Source organism: Anguilla anguilla, chromosome 11 (genome assembly GCF_013347855.1).
Source record: "Anguilla anguilla isolate fAngAng1 chromosome 11, fAngAng1.pri, whole genome shotgun sequence".
NCBI classification, from domain to species: Eukaryota; Metazoa; Chordata; class Actinopteri; order Anguilliformes; family Anguillidae; genus Anguilla; species Anguilla anguilla.
Window position 1 is genome coordinate 743,398 of NC_049211.1, and position 12,500 is coordinate 755,897.

The following is a 12,500-nucleotide window of genomic DNA, read 5'->3' on the forward strand; positions in this document are numbered from 1 at the left end:
CCCTAGCGCAGTGACAGCTCTGAGATGGGCCCCTAGCACAGTGACGGGCCCCTAGCGCAGTGACAGCTCTGAGAGACGGGCCCCTAGCGCAGTGACAGCTCTGAGAGACGGGCCCCTAGCGCAGTGACGGCTCTGAGACGGGCCCCTAGCGCAGTGACAGCTCTGAGAGACGGGCCCCTAGCACAGTGACGGGCCCCTAGCGCAGTGACAGCTCTGAGAGACGGGCCCCTAGTGCAGACAGCTCTGAGAGACGGGCCCCTAGCGCAGTGACGGCTCTGAGAGACGGGCCCCTAGTGCAGACAGCTCTGAGAGACGGGCCCCTAGCACAGTGACAGCTCTGAGAGACGGGCCCCTAGTGCAGACAGCTCTGAGAGACGGGCCCCTAGCACAGTGACAGCTCTGAGAGACGGGCCCCTAGCACAGTGACAGCTCTGAGTGACGGGCCCCTAGCGCAGTGACAGCTCTGAGAGACGGGCCCCTAGCGCAGTGACAGCTCTGAGAGACGGGCCCCTAGCGCAGTGACAGCTCTGAGTGACGGGCCCCTAGCGCAGTGACGGGCCCCTAGCGCAGTGACGGCTCTGAGAGACGGGCCCCTAGCGCAGTGACAGCTCTGAGAGACGGGCCCCTAGCACAGTGATGCTCTGAGTGACGGGCCCCTAGCACAGTGACGGGCCCCTAGCACAGTGACAGCTCTGAGACAGTCCCCTAGCGCAGTGACAGCTCTGAGAGACGGGCCCCTAGCGCAGTGACAGCTCTGAGAGACGGGCCCCTAGCGCAGTGACAGCTCTGAGAGACGGGCCCCTAGCGCAGTGACAGCTCTGAGAGACGGGCCCCTAGCGCAGTGACAGCTCTGAGTGACGGGCCCCTAGCACAGTGACGGGCCCCTAGCACAGTGACAGCTCTGAGACAGTCCCCTAGCGCAGTGACAGCTCTGAGAGACGGGCCCCTAGCGCAGTGACAGCTCTGAGAGACGGGCCCCTAGCGCAGTGACAGCTCTGAGAGACGGGCCCCTAGCGCAGTGACAGCTCTGAGAGACGGGCCCCTAGCGCAGTGACAGCTCTGAGAGACGGGCCCCTAGCACAGTGACAGCTCTGAGAGACGGGCCCCTAGCACAGTGACGGGCCCCTAGCGCAGTGACAGCTCTGAGACAGTCCCCTAGCGCAGTGACGGGCCCCTAGCACAGTGACGGGCCCCTAGCGCAGTGACGGGCCCCTAGCACAGTGACGGGCCCCTAGCGCAGTGACGGCTCTGAGACGGGCCCCTAGCGCAGTGACGGGCCCCTAGCGCAGTGACGGGCAGCTGTACCTCCTGGTATCTGGCCACGCCCCCGTTGACGGCCGCATCGATCACTCCGTTCAGGCACATGCTGAGCAGGTTGATGTTGCCGTGGAGCTGCCGGCTGTCGTACTGGCTGATCAGAGACCGCAGCTCCTGGTTCTTCTTCTCCACCACCGACACGGCGTTCTGCAGAGGACTCACCTCCACCTGGGGGACACGCGAGGGAGGCAAGCGCTTATCACACACACTCGTCATTATCACACACATGCGTGCAGTTATCACACGCTCACTGTTATCACACAGAACTACCCTCTGGGCTGATGTGACTCAGACATGTGGGTCACTGAGAAAGACCACGAGGAAGAGCGACTGACTTGGACATGCAGGTCACTGAGGAAGACCATGAGGAAGAGTGACTGACTCGGACACGTGGGTCACTGAGGAAGACCATGAGGAAGATGACTCACCAGCTCTCTTCTCTCCACCTCGAACCAGCGGGAAATTCCAGGCAGCGGGTGAGAGAGGATCAGCGTGGTCCTCTCAATCCACAGACTCTGAACACACACACACACACACACACACACACGCATGTCAACACTAACATGCAGGCATTTCATGAAAATATTCTTTGACAGGTGTAGCAGGAGTGGTAGGTGTGTTAAAGCCTGGCAGTTGTGTTAAGGTGTAGCAGGTGTGTTAAAGTGTGGCAGGTGAGTTAAGGTGTAGCAGGTGTGTTAAAGTGTGGCAGATGAGTTAAGGTGTAGCAGGTGTTAAAGTGTGGCAGGTGAGTTTAGATGTGGTGGGTGTGTTAAAGTGTGGTATGTTTGGTAGCAGGGAGGTGTAATGATGTGTTTGTTCACCTTGAACTCGTTGTCCCGGTCCTTGGGGCCCTTGTGGAAGGGCCGATCGTAGCGGAAGCGGCGGATGTTGTTCACCCTGTAGAAGCTCTTGATCCGGTCCGGCACCCGGTCCACGTTCAGAACTTCAGCGAGCTCTGGAACAGGGGTCACCGCATAGATCTGCAGGTCTGAGGAACGCTGGTCAAGGAATGAACACTAAATCACACACACACACACACACACACACACTCAGGCACACACACACACACACACACGCACTCAAGCACACACACACACACACACACACACACACACACACACTCAAGCACACACTGCCGCAGTTGATTCAGCTCTGAAGGATACACTGGGAATCGCACTGTAAAATAGTGTCATCGGGTTGGTTGGCGTGCTGCATGGCAATGGCTTGTGGGAATTCTCCCAGCATCCTTTGCTGGAAGTCTTCGAGCCTCTCGTAGTCATGTCCCCGACACACAAACTCCTTGTTCTGTAAGAGGATGAATCAGAAGAGTACTGTACAAAAGCACAATCCTTACTGTTTATGTATGAAGAGAAACATGGCTTACTGAACCTCCAACAACAGACAGGAAGTGGTCTAACTCACCCTGAGAAAAAACGGGAACTTCCTGCCATAAAATCCAACCCTGAAAAACTCGGGTTCGAGTCTCTGCTGCTGCACAATGTTGTCGTAGTACGTAGCCTCCATTTTCTGCCCAAACAGGAGAGGACAATTGTCTCAGAATGAACTCCAGCCAAGTGAGAGTGAGCTCTAGGTCTCAGGTATGCAGTCTGTGGGACGTGTGGTCGCTCTGAGCTGTGAGGTCTCAGGTGTTCAGTGTCTCTTTTAGGTGTGTGTATCCTCAGGTGTCCAGTCTCTCTTAGGTGTGCAGTCTCAGGTGTGTGGTTTCTGAGGTATGCAGTCTCAGGTGTGTGATTCCTCAGGTGTCCAGTCTCTCTCAGGTGTGCAGTCTCAGGTGTGTGGTTTCTGAGGTGTGCAGTCTCTGGTGTGTGGTTTCTGAGGTATGCAGTCTCAGGTGTGTGTCCTCAGGTGTCCAGTCTCTCTCAGGTGTGCTCAGGTGACACTCACCCGTATCCAGCTCAGGCTCTGGTAGTCATACAGCAGCTCATATTGGAAGGCCAGTTCTCTGCACAGAGGAATCCCGTACTCCCAACACTGCGTACACACACACACACACACAGCCCTTACACAAAGATACTGTACATGCCCAAAACATATATCCTTTCCCTCTTCCCTTTCCTGAAAATGTGTGTAATTGTGCACATACATGTGCATGTGAGTAGTGCGTGTTTGTGTATGGGTTTTATGGTACCTTGCCCTTGTTAAAGTAGTGAGTGTGTTTGCGCGTGTGTATATAAGGGTTTGTAGGTACCTTGCCCTCGTTGAAGTAGTGTGTGTGTGTATAGGGGTTTGTGGGTACCTTGCCCTCGTTGAAGTAGTGTGTGTGTGTATAGGGGTTTGTGGGTACCTTGCCCTTGTTGAAGAAGCAGTGTGTGTGTGTGTGTGTGTGTGTGTGTGTACATGTGTGTGTATAGGGTTTTGTGGGTACCTTGTCCTTGTTGAAGTAGTGTGTGTGTGTATACACGGGTTTGTAGGTACATTGCCCTTGTTGAAGCAGCAGTGTGTGTGTGAGTGTGTGTGTAGGGGTTTGTGGGTATCTTGTCCTTGTTGAAGCAGCAGTGTGTGTGTGTGTGTGTGTAGGGGTTTGTGGGTACCTTGCCTTTGTTGAAGTAGTGTGTGTGTGTATAGGGGTTTGTGGGTACCTTGCCCTTGTTGAAGTACTGTGTGTGTGTGTGTGTGTGTGTGTGTGTGTGTACATGTGTGTGTATAGGGTTTTGTGGGTACCTTGTCCTTGTTGAAGTAGTGTGTGTGTGTATACACGGGTTTGTAGGTACATTGCCCTTGTTGAAGCAGCAATGTGTGTGCGTGTGCATGTGTATAGGGGTTTGTGGGTACCTTGCCTTTGTTGAAGTAGTGTGTGTGTGTGTGTGTGTGTGTGTATAGGGGTTTGTGGGTACCTTGCCCTTGTTGAAGCAGCAGAGTGTGTGTGAGTGTGTGTGTAGGGGTTTGTGGGTATCTTGTCCTTGTTGAAGCAGCAGTGTGTGTGTGTGAGTGTGTGTGTGTGTGTGTAGGGGTTTGTGGGTACCTTGCCTTTGTTGAAGTAGTGTGTGTGTGTATAGGGGTTTGTGGGTACCTTGCCCTTGTTGAAGCAGCAGTGTGTGTGCGTGTGCATGTGTATAGGGGTTTGTGGGTACCTTGCCCTTGTTGAAGTACTGTGTGTGTGTGTGTGTAGGGGTTTGTGGGTACCTTGCCCTTGTTGAAGTACTGTGTGTGTGTGTATAGGGGTTTGTGGGTACCTCGCCCTTGTTGAAGTACTGTGTGTGTGTGTGTATAGGGGTTTGTGGGTACCTTGCCCTTGTTGAAGTACTGTGTGTGTGTAGGGGTTTGTGGGTACCTTGCCCTTGTTGAAGTAGTGTGTGTATAGGGGTTTGTGGGTACCTTGCCCTTGTTGAAGTAGTGTATGACTTTGCGGCTGAGCGCCTCCTTGCGCTGCCACTCGCTCTGGGCGGGGTACTGCAGGAACTCCCTGAGGGGCGTCTCCTCCCACTGCAGCAGCTCCCAGTACAGCAGCAGGGTGCAGGCTGCCTCTGCAGGGACAGAGAGGGTCAGTAACCACACCCCTACAACACCCCTACAACCCCAAACAAGCTCACTGACCCACTCACCTACACTGACCCACACTTACACTTGCACCCACTCATACCCCCACACCTGCACTAAGACCTGCACCCACTCATACCCCCACACCTGCACTTAAACCTCCACCCACTCATACGGCCACACCTGCACTTAAACCTGCACCCACTCATACCGCCACACCTGCACTTAAACCTGCACCCACTCATACCCCCACACCTGCACCGGACAGCCCAGCCTCACCTGTGTAGTTTTCCGCTTGCAGGTGCATGTCACACAGCTTGTGGATGTGTCGGATGTACATCTCCTCTTTGTTGATCTCTGACTTGTAGAAGTTCTGAAGAAGGAAGGTGAAAGCAGAGGACTGTGAGAAATGTATGCTGTGTGATCCACACATTTGAGTATATATTTGTCCACAGCAATGTGTTCAGAGTTACTATGTTCTCCTCCAGGACATTAATACCAGGAAAATAGTCTGGTAGAAGACATAATCACTAACATCCCTCTCACACAATGAGCAGGACAGAGAGAGAAGAAAACGAGGATGACGAGGAAGGAAGAGGGCTCACCAGCAGATTCACAGTGCAGCCGATTTTCTTGCTCTCTATCTCATCTCCTTTCAAAGAATCCCTGGAACAGGAGAGGGAGAATATGGAGTATCAGAGACCTGACGTGTAGCACCACAGTGTGGGTTACGGGTTCACCTGTAACACAGGTGTGAGTTTGGGGTTCTCCTGTAATGCAGGTGTGGGTTTGGGGTTCTCCTGTAATGCAGGTGTGGGTTTGGGGATAACCTGTAATGCAGGTGTGGGTTTGGGGTTCACCTGTAATGCAGGTGTGAGTTTGGGGTTCACCTGTAGTCCAGCAGCCGCTCCATGAGCCGTGTGACGGAGGTGACGAAGGACACGCCCGTCTCCCTCCACGTCTCCTGCTCAATCTTCTCCAACAGGCTGGACAGGAACCATAGAGTACAATTTAAGGTTAGGGTTACACACACTCACATACACACTCACACACACACGCACACACACACTCACACACCCACTGCAATAACAGCACAGTATTGAGCTACAGTGGTGCAGTCTTACCTGGGATAGGGTCCAAAGAGCTGGGTCCTAATCCCGGGATCAGAGAGAACAGGAGAGGAGGATCAGATCAGAGGCACTCAATTTCACCAAGATCTGCATTTAACATCTACAGCTCCCAGCCCTAGTGTACACAAGTGCACCGATCCAAATACACATTCAGCACATGCAAAGTGAAAAGCCATGTGGGTGGGGCTGGTAGTGTCACTGATTGGACGGGGCTATTTGTGTGACAGTAAGTGGGCGGGGCTGGTAGTACCCCAGTGAGTGGGCAGGGCTATTTGTGTGACAGTGAGTGGGCGGGGCTGGTTGAGGGCAGGGCTGGTTAAGTGACAGTAAGGGGGCGGGGCTGGTTGACTGACAGTAAGGGGGCGGGGCTGGTTGACTGACAGTAAGGGGGCGGGGCTGGTTGAGTGACAGTAAGTGGGCGGGGCTGGTTGAGTGACAGTAAGGGGGCGGGGCTGGTTGAGTGACAATAAGGGGGCGGGGCTGGTTGAGTGACAGTAAGCGGGCGGGGCTGGTTGAGTGACAGTAAGTGGGCGGGACTGGTTGAGTGACAGTAAGGGGGCGGGGCTGTACTCACAGCAGGCCGAACAGCTCGCGGTAGCTCTCGTCTCCTTTCCCCTCTGACACCAGGCTGTCCAGCTTATCGATAAGCTCCGCCTCCACCTGCAGGAAGAGCAGAGCGGGGAGACTGAGACACGCCCCCTCGCACAGGAAACAAGGACAGATACTCAAACAAGAGAAGGGCAAATAATCCCCCAGCATCCTTTGCTCTCCCACAGCACTGATTCAGAGAAATGTGCAGCCATTCATGACTAATCACACTGTGACTGACTCATACAAGAGATACAAAGCTGAGAGAGAGAGAGATACAGAGAGTAAGATAGAGAGAGATACAGAGTGAGATAGAGAAAGAGACAGAGAGAGAGATACAGAGAAAGAGAGAGAGGGAGAGACAGAGAGAGAGAGATACAGAGAAAGAGAGAGAGATACAGAGAGAGAAACAGAGAAAGAGAGAGAGAGATACAGAGAAAGAGAGAGAGAGGGAGACAGAGAGTAAGATAGAGAGGAGGGGCGCTAACCTGTTTGAAGTTTCCATTCTTGCCCTGTTCCCAGTCCATCATGTCATGGAAGATGGGGATCATGATGTCTCGAACCTCACCCTGCGGCACCAGCGTCACCCCCAGGAACGGCCCGATCATTCCAGGGATGAAGTGCATCTTGTTCTCCCCTGAGAGACGGACAGAGCACACATCACATATCTGACTAAAACAGAGCACATATCACATATCTGACTAAAACAGAGCACATATCACATATCAGACTAAAACAGAGCACATATCACGTATCTGACTAAAACAGAGCACATATCACATATCTGACTAAAACAGGGCACATATCATATATCAGACTAAAACAGAGCACATATCACATATCTGACTGAAACAGAGCACATATCACATATCAGACTAAAACAGAGCACATATCACATATCTAACAGCACACAAATGAAATATAAACCATCACAAGCTTCCAACCATTCATTTCATGTGTCTCAGGAAAAAAATGCAAACCCAGCTCAGCAAACCCAGCTCAGCAGACCCAGCTTCAGACGCAGTTATTCTGAGAGTTAGGTTCGGGTTAGGTTCAGGGATTCGAGGCTTAGAGACTCACCGAGGTTCTGCCACATGCTGTAGAGCTCGTAGGCCATCAACACCCTCATGTCCCCATACCTGCTGGGGGGGGGGGGTTCAATATAATCAGAACTAACAGGAAACCTTCTTTCACAGCCACATAATTACAGTAATATCCCATCTGTGCTGACTTACACAACATATACTGTTTGCACTGAATAAAAGTAATGTACTGTCTCTACGAAACTACAGTAATATACTGTCTGTACTGAACTACAGCAATATACTGTCTGTACTGAATACAAGTAATATACTGTCTGAACTGAACTACAGCAATATACTGTCTGTACTGAATAAAAGTAATATACTGTCTGAACTGAACTAAAGTAATATACTGTCTGTGCTATAGGCATACAGTATTTCTGCTTCAGATATGGTGATAAATGAAAGGGAGTAACAATGATTATGATTACCTATGTGTCGCGCACGTGTGTGTGTGTGTGTGTGTGTGTGTGTGTGTGTGTGTGTGTGCACGTGTGTGTGCACATGTGTGTGTGTGTGTGCGCATGCGTGTGTGTGTGTGCGTGTGTATACCTGTCCAGCACTTTGTTTCTCTTCACTGGGGTGAGGCCCTCTAGCTGTAGGCAGGGCTGGTTGATGTAGAGCACAGCCAGACTAAAGAAGGAATTCCACACCTGTCAGACAGGACAGACAGACAGCAGAGATCAGGCATTTACTCCACATGCCAGTCTTAGTCACGCAGTCCGCACGCACATAACTGCATGCTGTCTATATATCAGGACTACACAATATAGCACAGTCTAAGTCAATACTACACTATACCACACAGTCTAAGTCAGTACTACACTATACCACACAGTCTAAGTCAGTATTACACTATACCACACAGTCTAAGTCAGTATTAAACTATATCACACAGTCTACATCAGGTTCCCCTAAATCCCGTACCTTAAAGTCAAAGTCGGTCTCTGTGAAGTTCTTGTGCAGAGCAGGGGACAGCTGCTGGGTCGTGGTCACGATGATGCTGCAGGAGGGGAAACAAAAAATCGAACCCTGTCAAGCATGCTTCTGACAGGACCATCCCGCCCACCCAAAATAATCCAGCGCAAAGCTACCTGCACCAGAGACTACTTTCAGGAAAAAATCTGCCTTGTTTTCCTCTCTGAAATCGACATGGCACAGATCAGACATCTTCTATATATTTTAGACTGGAATTATACTCCATAACTGCAGATATATTTAGAATTTCATAGGCCTGAGTGCTGTGTGACTTTCCCACACCGAACTGGACTGAACCAGACCGCATGGGACCAGACCGGACTGGACTGAACCAAACTGGACCTGACCGGACCGGACCGGACCACTCGGCAGACTTACTGGCTGGTGAGGAGCCGCATCACATTCCAGTCTCTGGGGAAGATGTTGGGCTTCATCAGGTTACGGAACACACAGAAGATCTTCAACAGGAAGTCCTGGAAATGACAGGAGCCATATGACCACACACATACACACACGCACACACACATACACGCGCACGCACACACACACACACACACACACCTGTTATATAGTATAACCCAGATAATGTATGTGGGCGTGGCCTTTGGGTGTGACTCATAGCCCAGGTAATGTGAGTTTGTGGGCGTGGTCAGTGGGGGTTGCTCGTACCTTCAGCTCCTCGGTGCTCTGGAAGGTGTTCAGCAGGTGCTGGAAGTGAACGTCGGTCATCTGGCGCAGCAGAGACAGGAGGCAGGACACGTACTCGCCCTGGCAACCAGAGAGAGCCACGCGTCAGATGCACCCACGTCCCACCACCCCGCCACCCGGCCACCCCGCCACCCCGCCACCCCGCCACCCGACCACCCCGCCACCCCGCCACCCCGCCACCCCGGCACTCGGCCACCCCGCCACCCGGCGGGCACGAAACACCACATCACACAACCACAACCGGACCAGAGTCGTCATTACCCACCATTACCCACAAACCGGACCAGAGCCGCCATTACCCTCAACCTGGACCAGAGCCACCATTACCCTCAACCTGGACCAGAGCCGCCATTACCCTCAACCTGGACCAGAGCCGCCATTACCCTCAACCTGGACCAGAGCCACCATTACCCTCAACCTGGACCAGAGCCGCCATTACCCTCAACCTGGACCAGAGCCGCCATTACCCTCAACCTGGACCAGAGCCGCCATTACCCACCATTACCCACAAACCGGACCAGAGCCGTCATTACCCACCATTACCCACAAACCGGACCAGAGCCGCCATTACCCTCAACCTGGACCAGAGCCGCCATTACCCTCAACCTGGACCAGAGCCGCCATTACCCACCATTACCCACAAACCGGACCAGAGCCGCCATTACCCACAAACCGGACCAGAGCCGCCATTACCCACAACCTGGACCAGAGCCGCCATTACCCTCAACCTGGACCAGAGCCGCCATTACCCACCATTACCCACAAACTGGACCAGAGCCGTCATTACCCACCATTACCCACAAACCGGACCAGAGCCGCCATTACCCGCAACCTGGACCAGAGCCGCCATTACCCTCAACCTGGACCAGAGCCGCCATTACCCACCATTACCCACAAACCGGACCAGAGCCGCCATTACCCACAAACCGGACCAGAGCCGCCATTACCCACAAACCGGACCAGAGCCACCATTACCCTCAACCTGGACCAGACCCGCCATTACCCACAAACCGGACCAGAGCTGCCATTACCCGTCATTACCCACAGCTGGACCAAACCCGCCATTACCCACCATTACCCACAAATGGAGACAGAACAGCACGAGTACCAGGCTGCTTTGAATTCAGCACTCTGCCAAAGGCGTTTAAACCTGCATCAGGGGTCCTGATTTCACTTAAACAGAGATGCGCTGAAACTACACAACTGCTAAAGACCAACGGGCTGGACAGCTAGTGAGGTAGGAGGGGTCAGAGAATGATTGACAGGGGAAGAGAAACATGTGATTAGTTACGGTGATCTCAGCAGTGCACTGCGGGCAGCGCTGGCTCCGCCCCGCCTCCTGGGCCTGGGACCGGCTCATGATTGACAGGAGGGTCTGCAGCAGCACGTCCAGTAGGCTCTCCATCATCATCTCCACCTCCTCCTGCACGGAGACCTCCTGCTCAGAGAGAGAGAGAGAGAGAGAGAGTGTGTGTGTTACTGTGTGTGTGCGTGTGTGTGTGTGTGTGTGTGTGTGTGTGTGTGTGTGTTAGTGTGAGTGTGTGACACGTGTGTGCGTGTGAGTGTGTGTGTGTGTGTGTGTGTGTGTGTGTGTGGTACATGCTGCAGCTGTACCTCAGAGCTGCTCTTGATCAGGGAGAAGATGCTGTGTAGTGTGTTAGTGTGTGTGTGTTACTCTGTGTGTGTGTGTGTGTGTGTGTGCTGCAGCTGTACCTCAGAGCTGCTCTTGATCAGGGAGAAGATGCTGTGTAGGATCCCAGAGCAGACCAGCAGCTCCTTCTGCTGCCGCAGGTGCAGGTGAATGTGATGCAGGACGACGGGGAGGAGAATCCGCCGCGACTCTGTGGGGGGGGGGGGGGGGCGGGGGGAGTGAGGGGGGCAGTAAGTACAGGTGCTTACACAGAGTTCTGACCCCCCCGAACCAGCACCACATGCACCATCACATCAGAGCACAGACGAACACGATCACCACTATCCCAGCATCCCTCCACCAGCCGGGCACCATGTGGCAAAGGCTAATTCAATATTCTATAACTTTATTAATTCATCATTTACTCAAGCAGGCGGGCCCTCTGAGACCTGCTCAGCAGCGATGGCCCGGGGAATCAGAGTGGGCGGGGAATGCGAAGAAACGTGCAGCCAATCAGGCGTAAGGGAAGGATGAGGGTGACAGGGCTTAGACACGGCAGGGCCCAGCGGGCTGTGCAGGGCGGGGGGGGGGGGGGGGGCAGTTACGCGGGCTGTTCGGGGAGGGACACACACACACACACACACACAGTTCAGGGGGAGAGCGCCCCGTCCCGCGCATGCTGAAGCAGTGCTACCTGGGAAGGAGAAGAGCCGGCTGTCCACCGTGCGGCCGATGGACTGCAGCTTCACCACGTCCAGCGACTGGCCCATGTGCACCGTGCTGGGCATGCTCCCCAGCGTGCCCCGCACGAACTCCGCCACCTCCTGCACCGTGAACATCTGCAGCAGCTCGTCGAAGATCGCCGGGAAAGAGTTCAGCAGCGCCGCCTGTGGCAGGGAGGGGAACAGCAAGCAGAGAAAGGGAGAGGGGTGGAGAGAGGGAGGGTGAGGGAGAGAGAGAGAGAGAGAGGTGGGAGAGGGAGGGCGAGGAAGAGAAAGAGAGAGAGAGAGCAAAATGCTTCATTGGTGATCAAAGACCAATCAGAGGGTTCCTCCCCAGCATGATGGTGACCTGACGGTTTCAGAGTTTTTAAGACAAAAGAAGTAAACAAAAATGTAAGACATGATCAAATTAAACTGAAATGAAAGGGAAATCACAAGGTCACGTTTTGGGCGGTGCTGCTGGTCTGTGGAAGGTTCCAGATCAGGGCCCAGCCCTGGGGGCGAAACCCGCCGGGGGGGGTGAGCTGGGGCGTCACCGTGCCGTACCGGGAGTGAAACTGAGGGGGCGCTGTTACTTACTGAGAGAGGGGAGGGCCGTGGGGCGCTGGAGCTCACAGGCTGACTGCAGCTCGTAGTGCCACTGGGCTGCTCGGCTGCGGGGGGGCCCCCGGGGGCCTGGGGGGGCCAGGGGTGAGCGGGTCATGAGGGGCAGGGTCAAAGAGCCAAGAAATATACATGGGGTCAAAGGTCAAAGGGGGGTCAAATAAACAAAAACAAAGCAAATATTAAAACAAACAAATGTGAAAATGAAGAAGAAGAAAAACATAGAGCATGACACAGCTGCTCC

General features: G+C 53.6%; 1 protein-coding gene across 1 annotated transcript in view; it reads right to left on the reverse strand.

The window, feature by feature from the left end:
* LOC118207949 (dedicator of cytokinesis protein 3-like) overlaps positions 1-12,500 on the reverse strand; it is a 68,768-nt gene that overhangs the window by 9,882 nt on the left and 46,386 nt on the right. Inside the window, exons 20-41 of the mRNA XM_035382171.1 lie at positions 12,233-12,349; positions 11,626-11,818; positions 11,015-11,142; positions 10,593-10,739; positions 9,263-9,361; positions 8,972-9,066; positions 8,543-8,618; positions 8,168-8,268; positions 7,614-7,672; positions 7,022-7,170; positions 6,520-6,605; positions 5,940-5,966; positions 5,706-5,801; positions 5,421-5,481; positions 5,095-5,188; positions 4,654-4,802; positions 3,223-3,309; positions 2,740-2,844; positions 2,481-2,622; positions 2,139-2,305; positions 1,746-1,832; positions 1,306-1,485 (exon numbers count right to left, since the gene is read on the reverse strand). Of these exons, the coding sequence (XP_035238062.1) occupies positions 1,306-1,485; positions 1,746-1,832; positions 2,139-2,305; positions 2,481-2,622; positions 2,740-2,844; positions 3,223-3,309; positions 4,654-4,802; positions 5,095-5,188; positions 5,421-5,481; positions 5,706-5,801; positions 5,940-5,966; positions 6,520-6,605; positions 7,022-7,170; positions 7,614-7,672; positions 8,168-8,268; positions 8,543-8,618; positions 8,972-9,066; positions 9,263-9,361; positions 10,593-10,739; positions 11,015-11,142; positions 11,626-11,818; positions 12,233-12,349 (2,445 nt within the window). The remainder of the gene's footprint in view (positions 1-1,305; positions 1,486-1,745; positions 1,833-2,138; positions 2,306-2,480; positions 2,623-2,739; positions 2,845-3,222; positions 3,310-4,653; positions 4,803-5,094; positions 5,189-5,420; positions 5,482-5,705; positions 5,802-5,939; positions 5,967-6,519; positions 6,606-7,021; positions 7,171-7,613; positions 7,673-8,167; positions 8,269-8,542; positions 8,619-8,971; positions 9,067-9,262; positions 9,362-10,592; positions 10,740-11,014; positions 11,143-11,625; positions 11,819-12,232; positions 12,350-12,500) is intronic.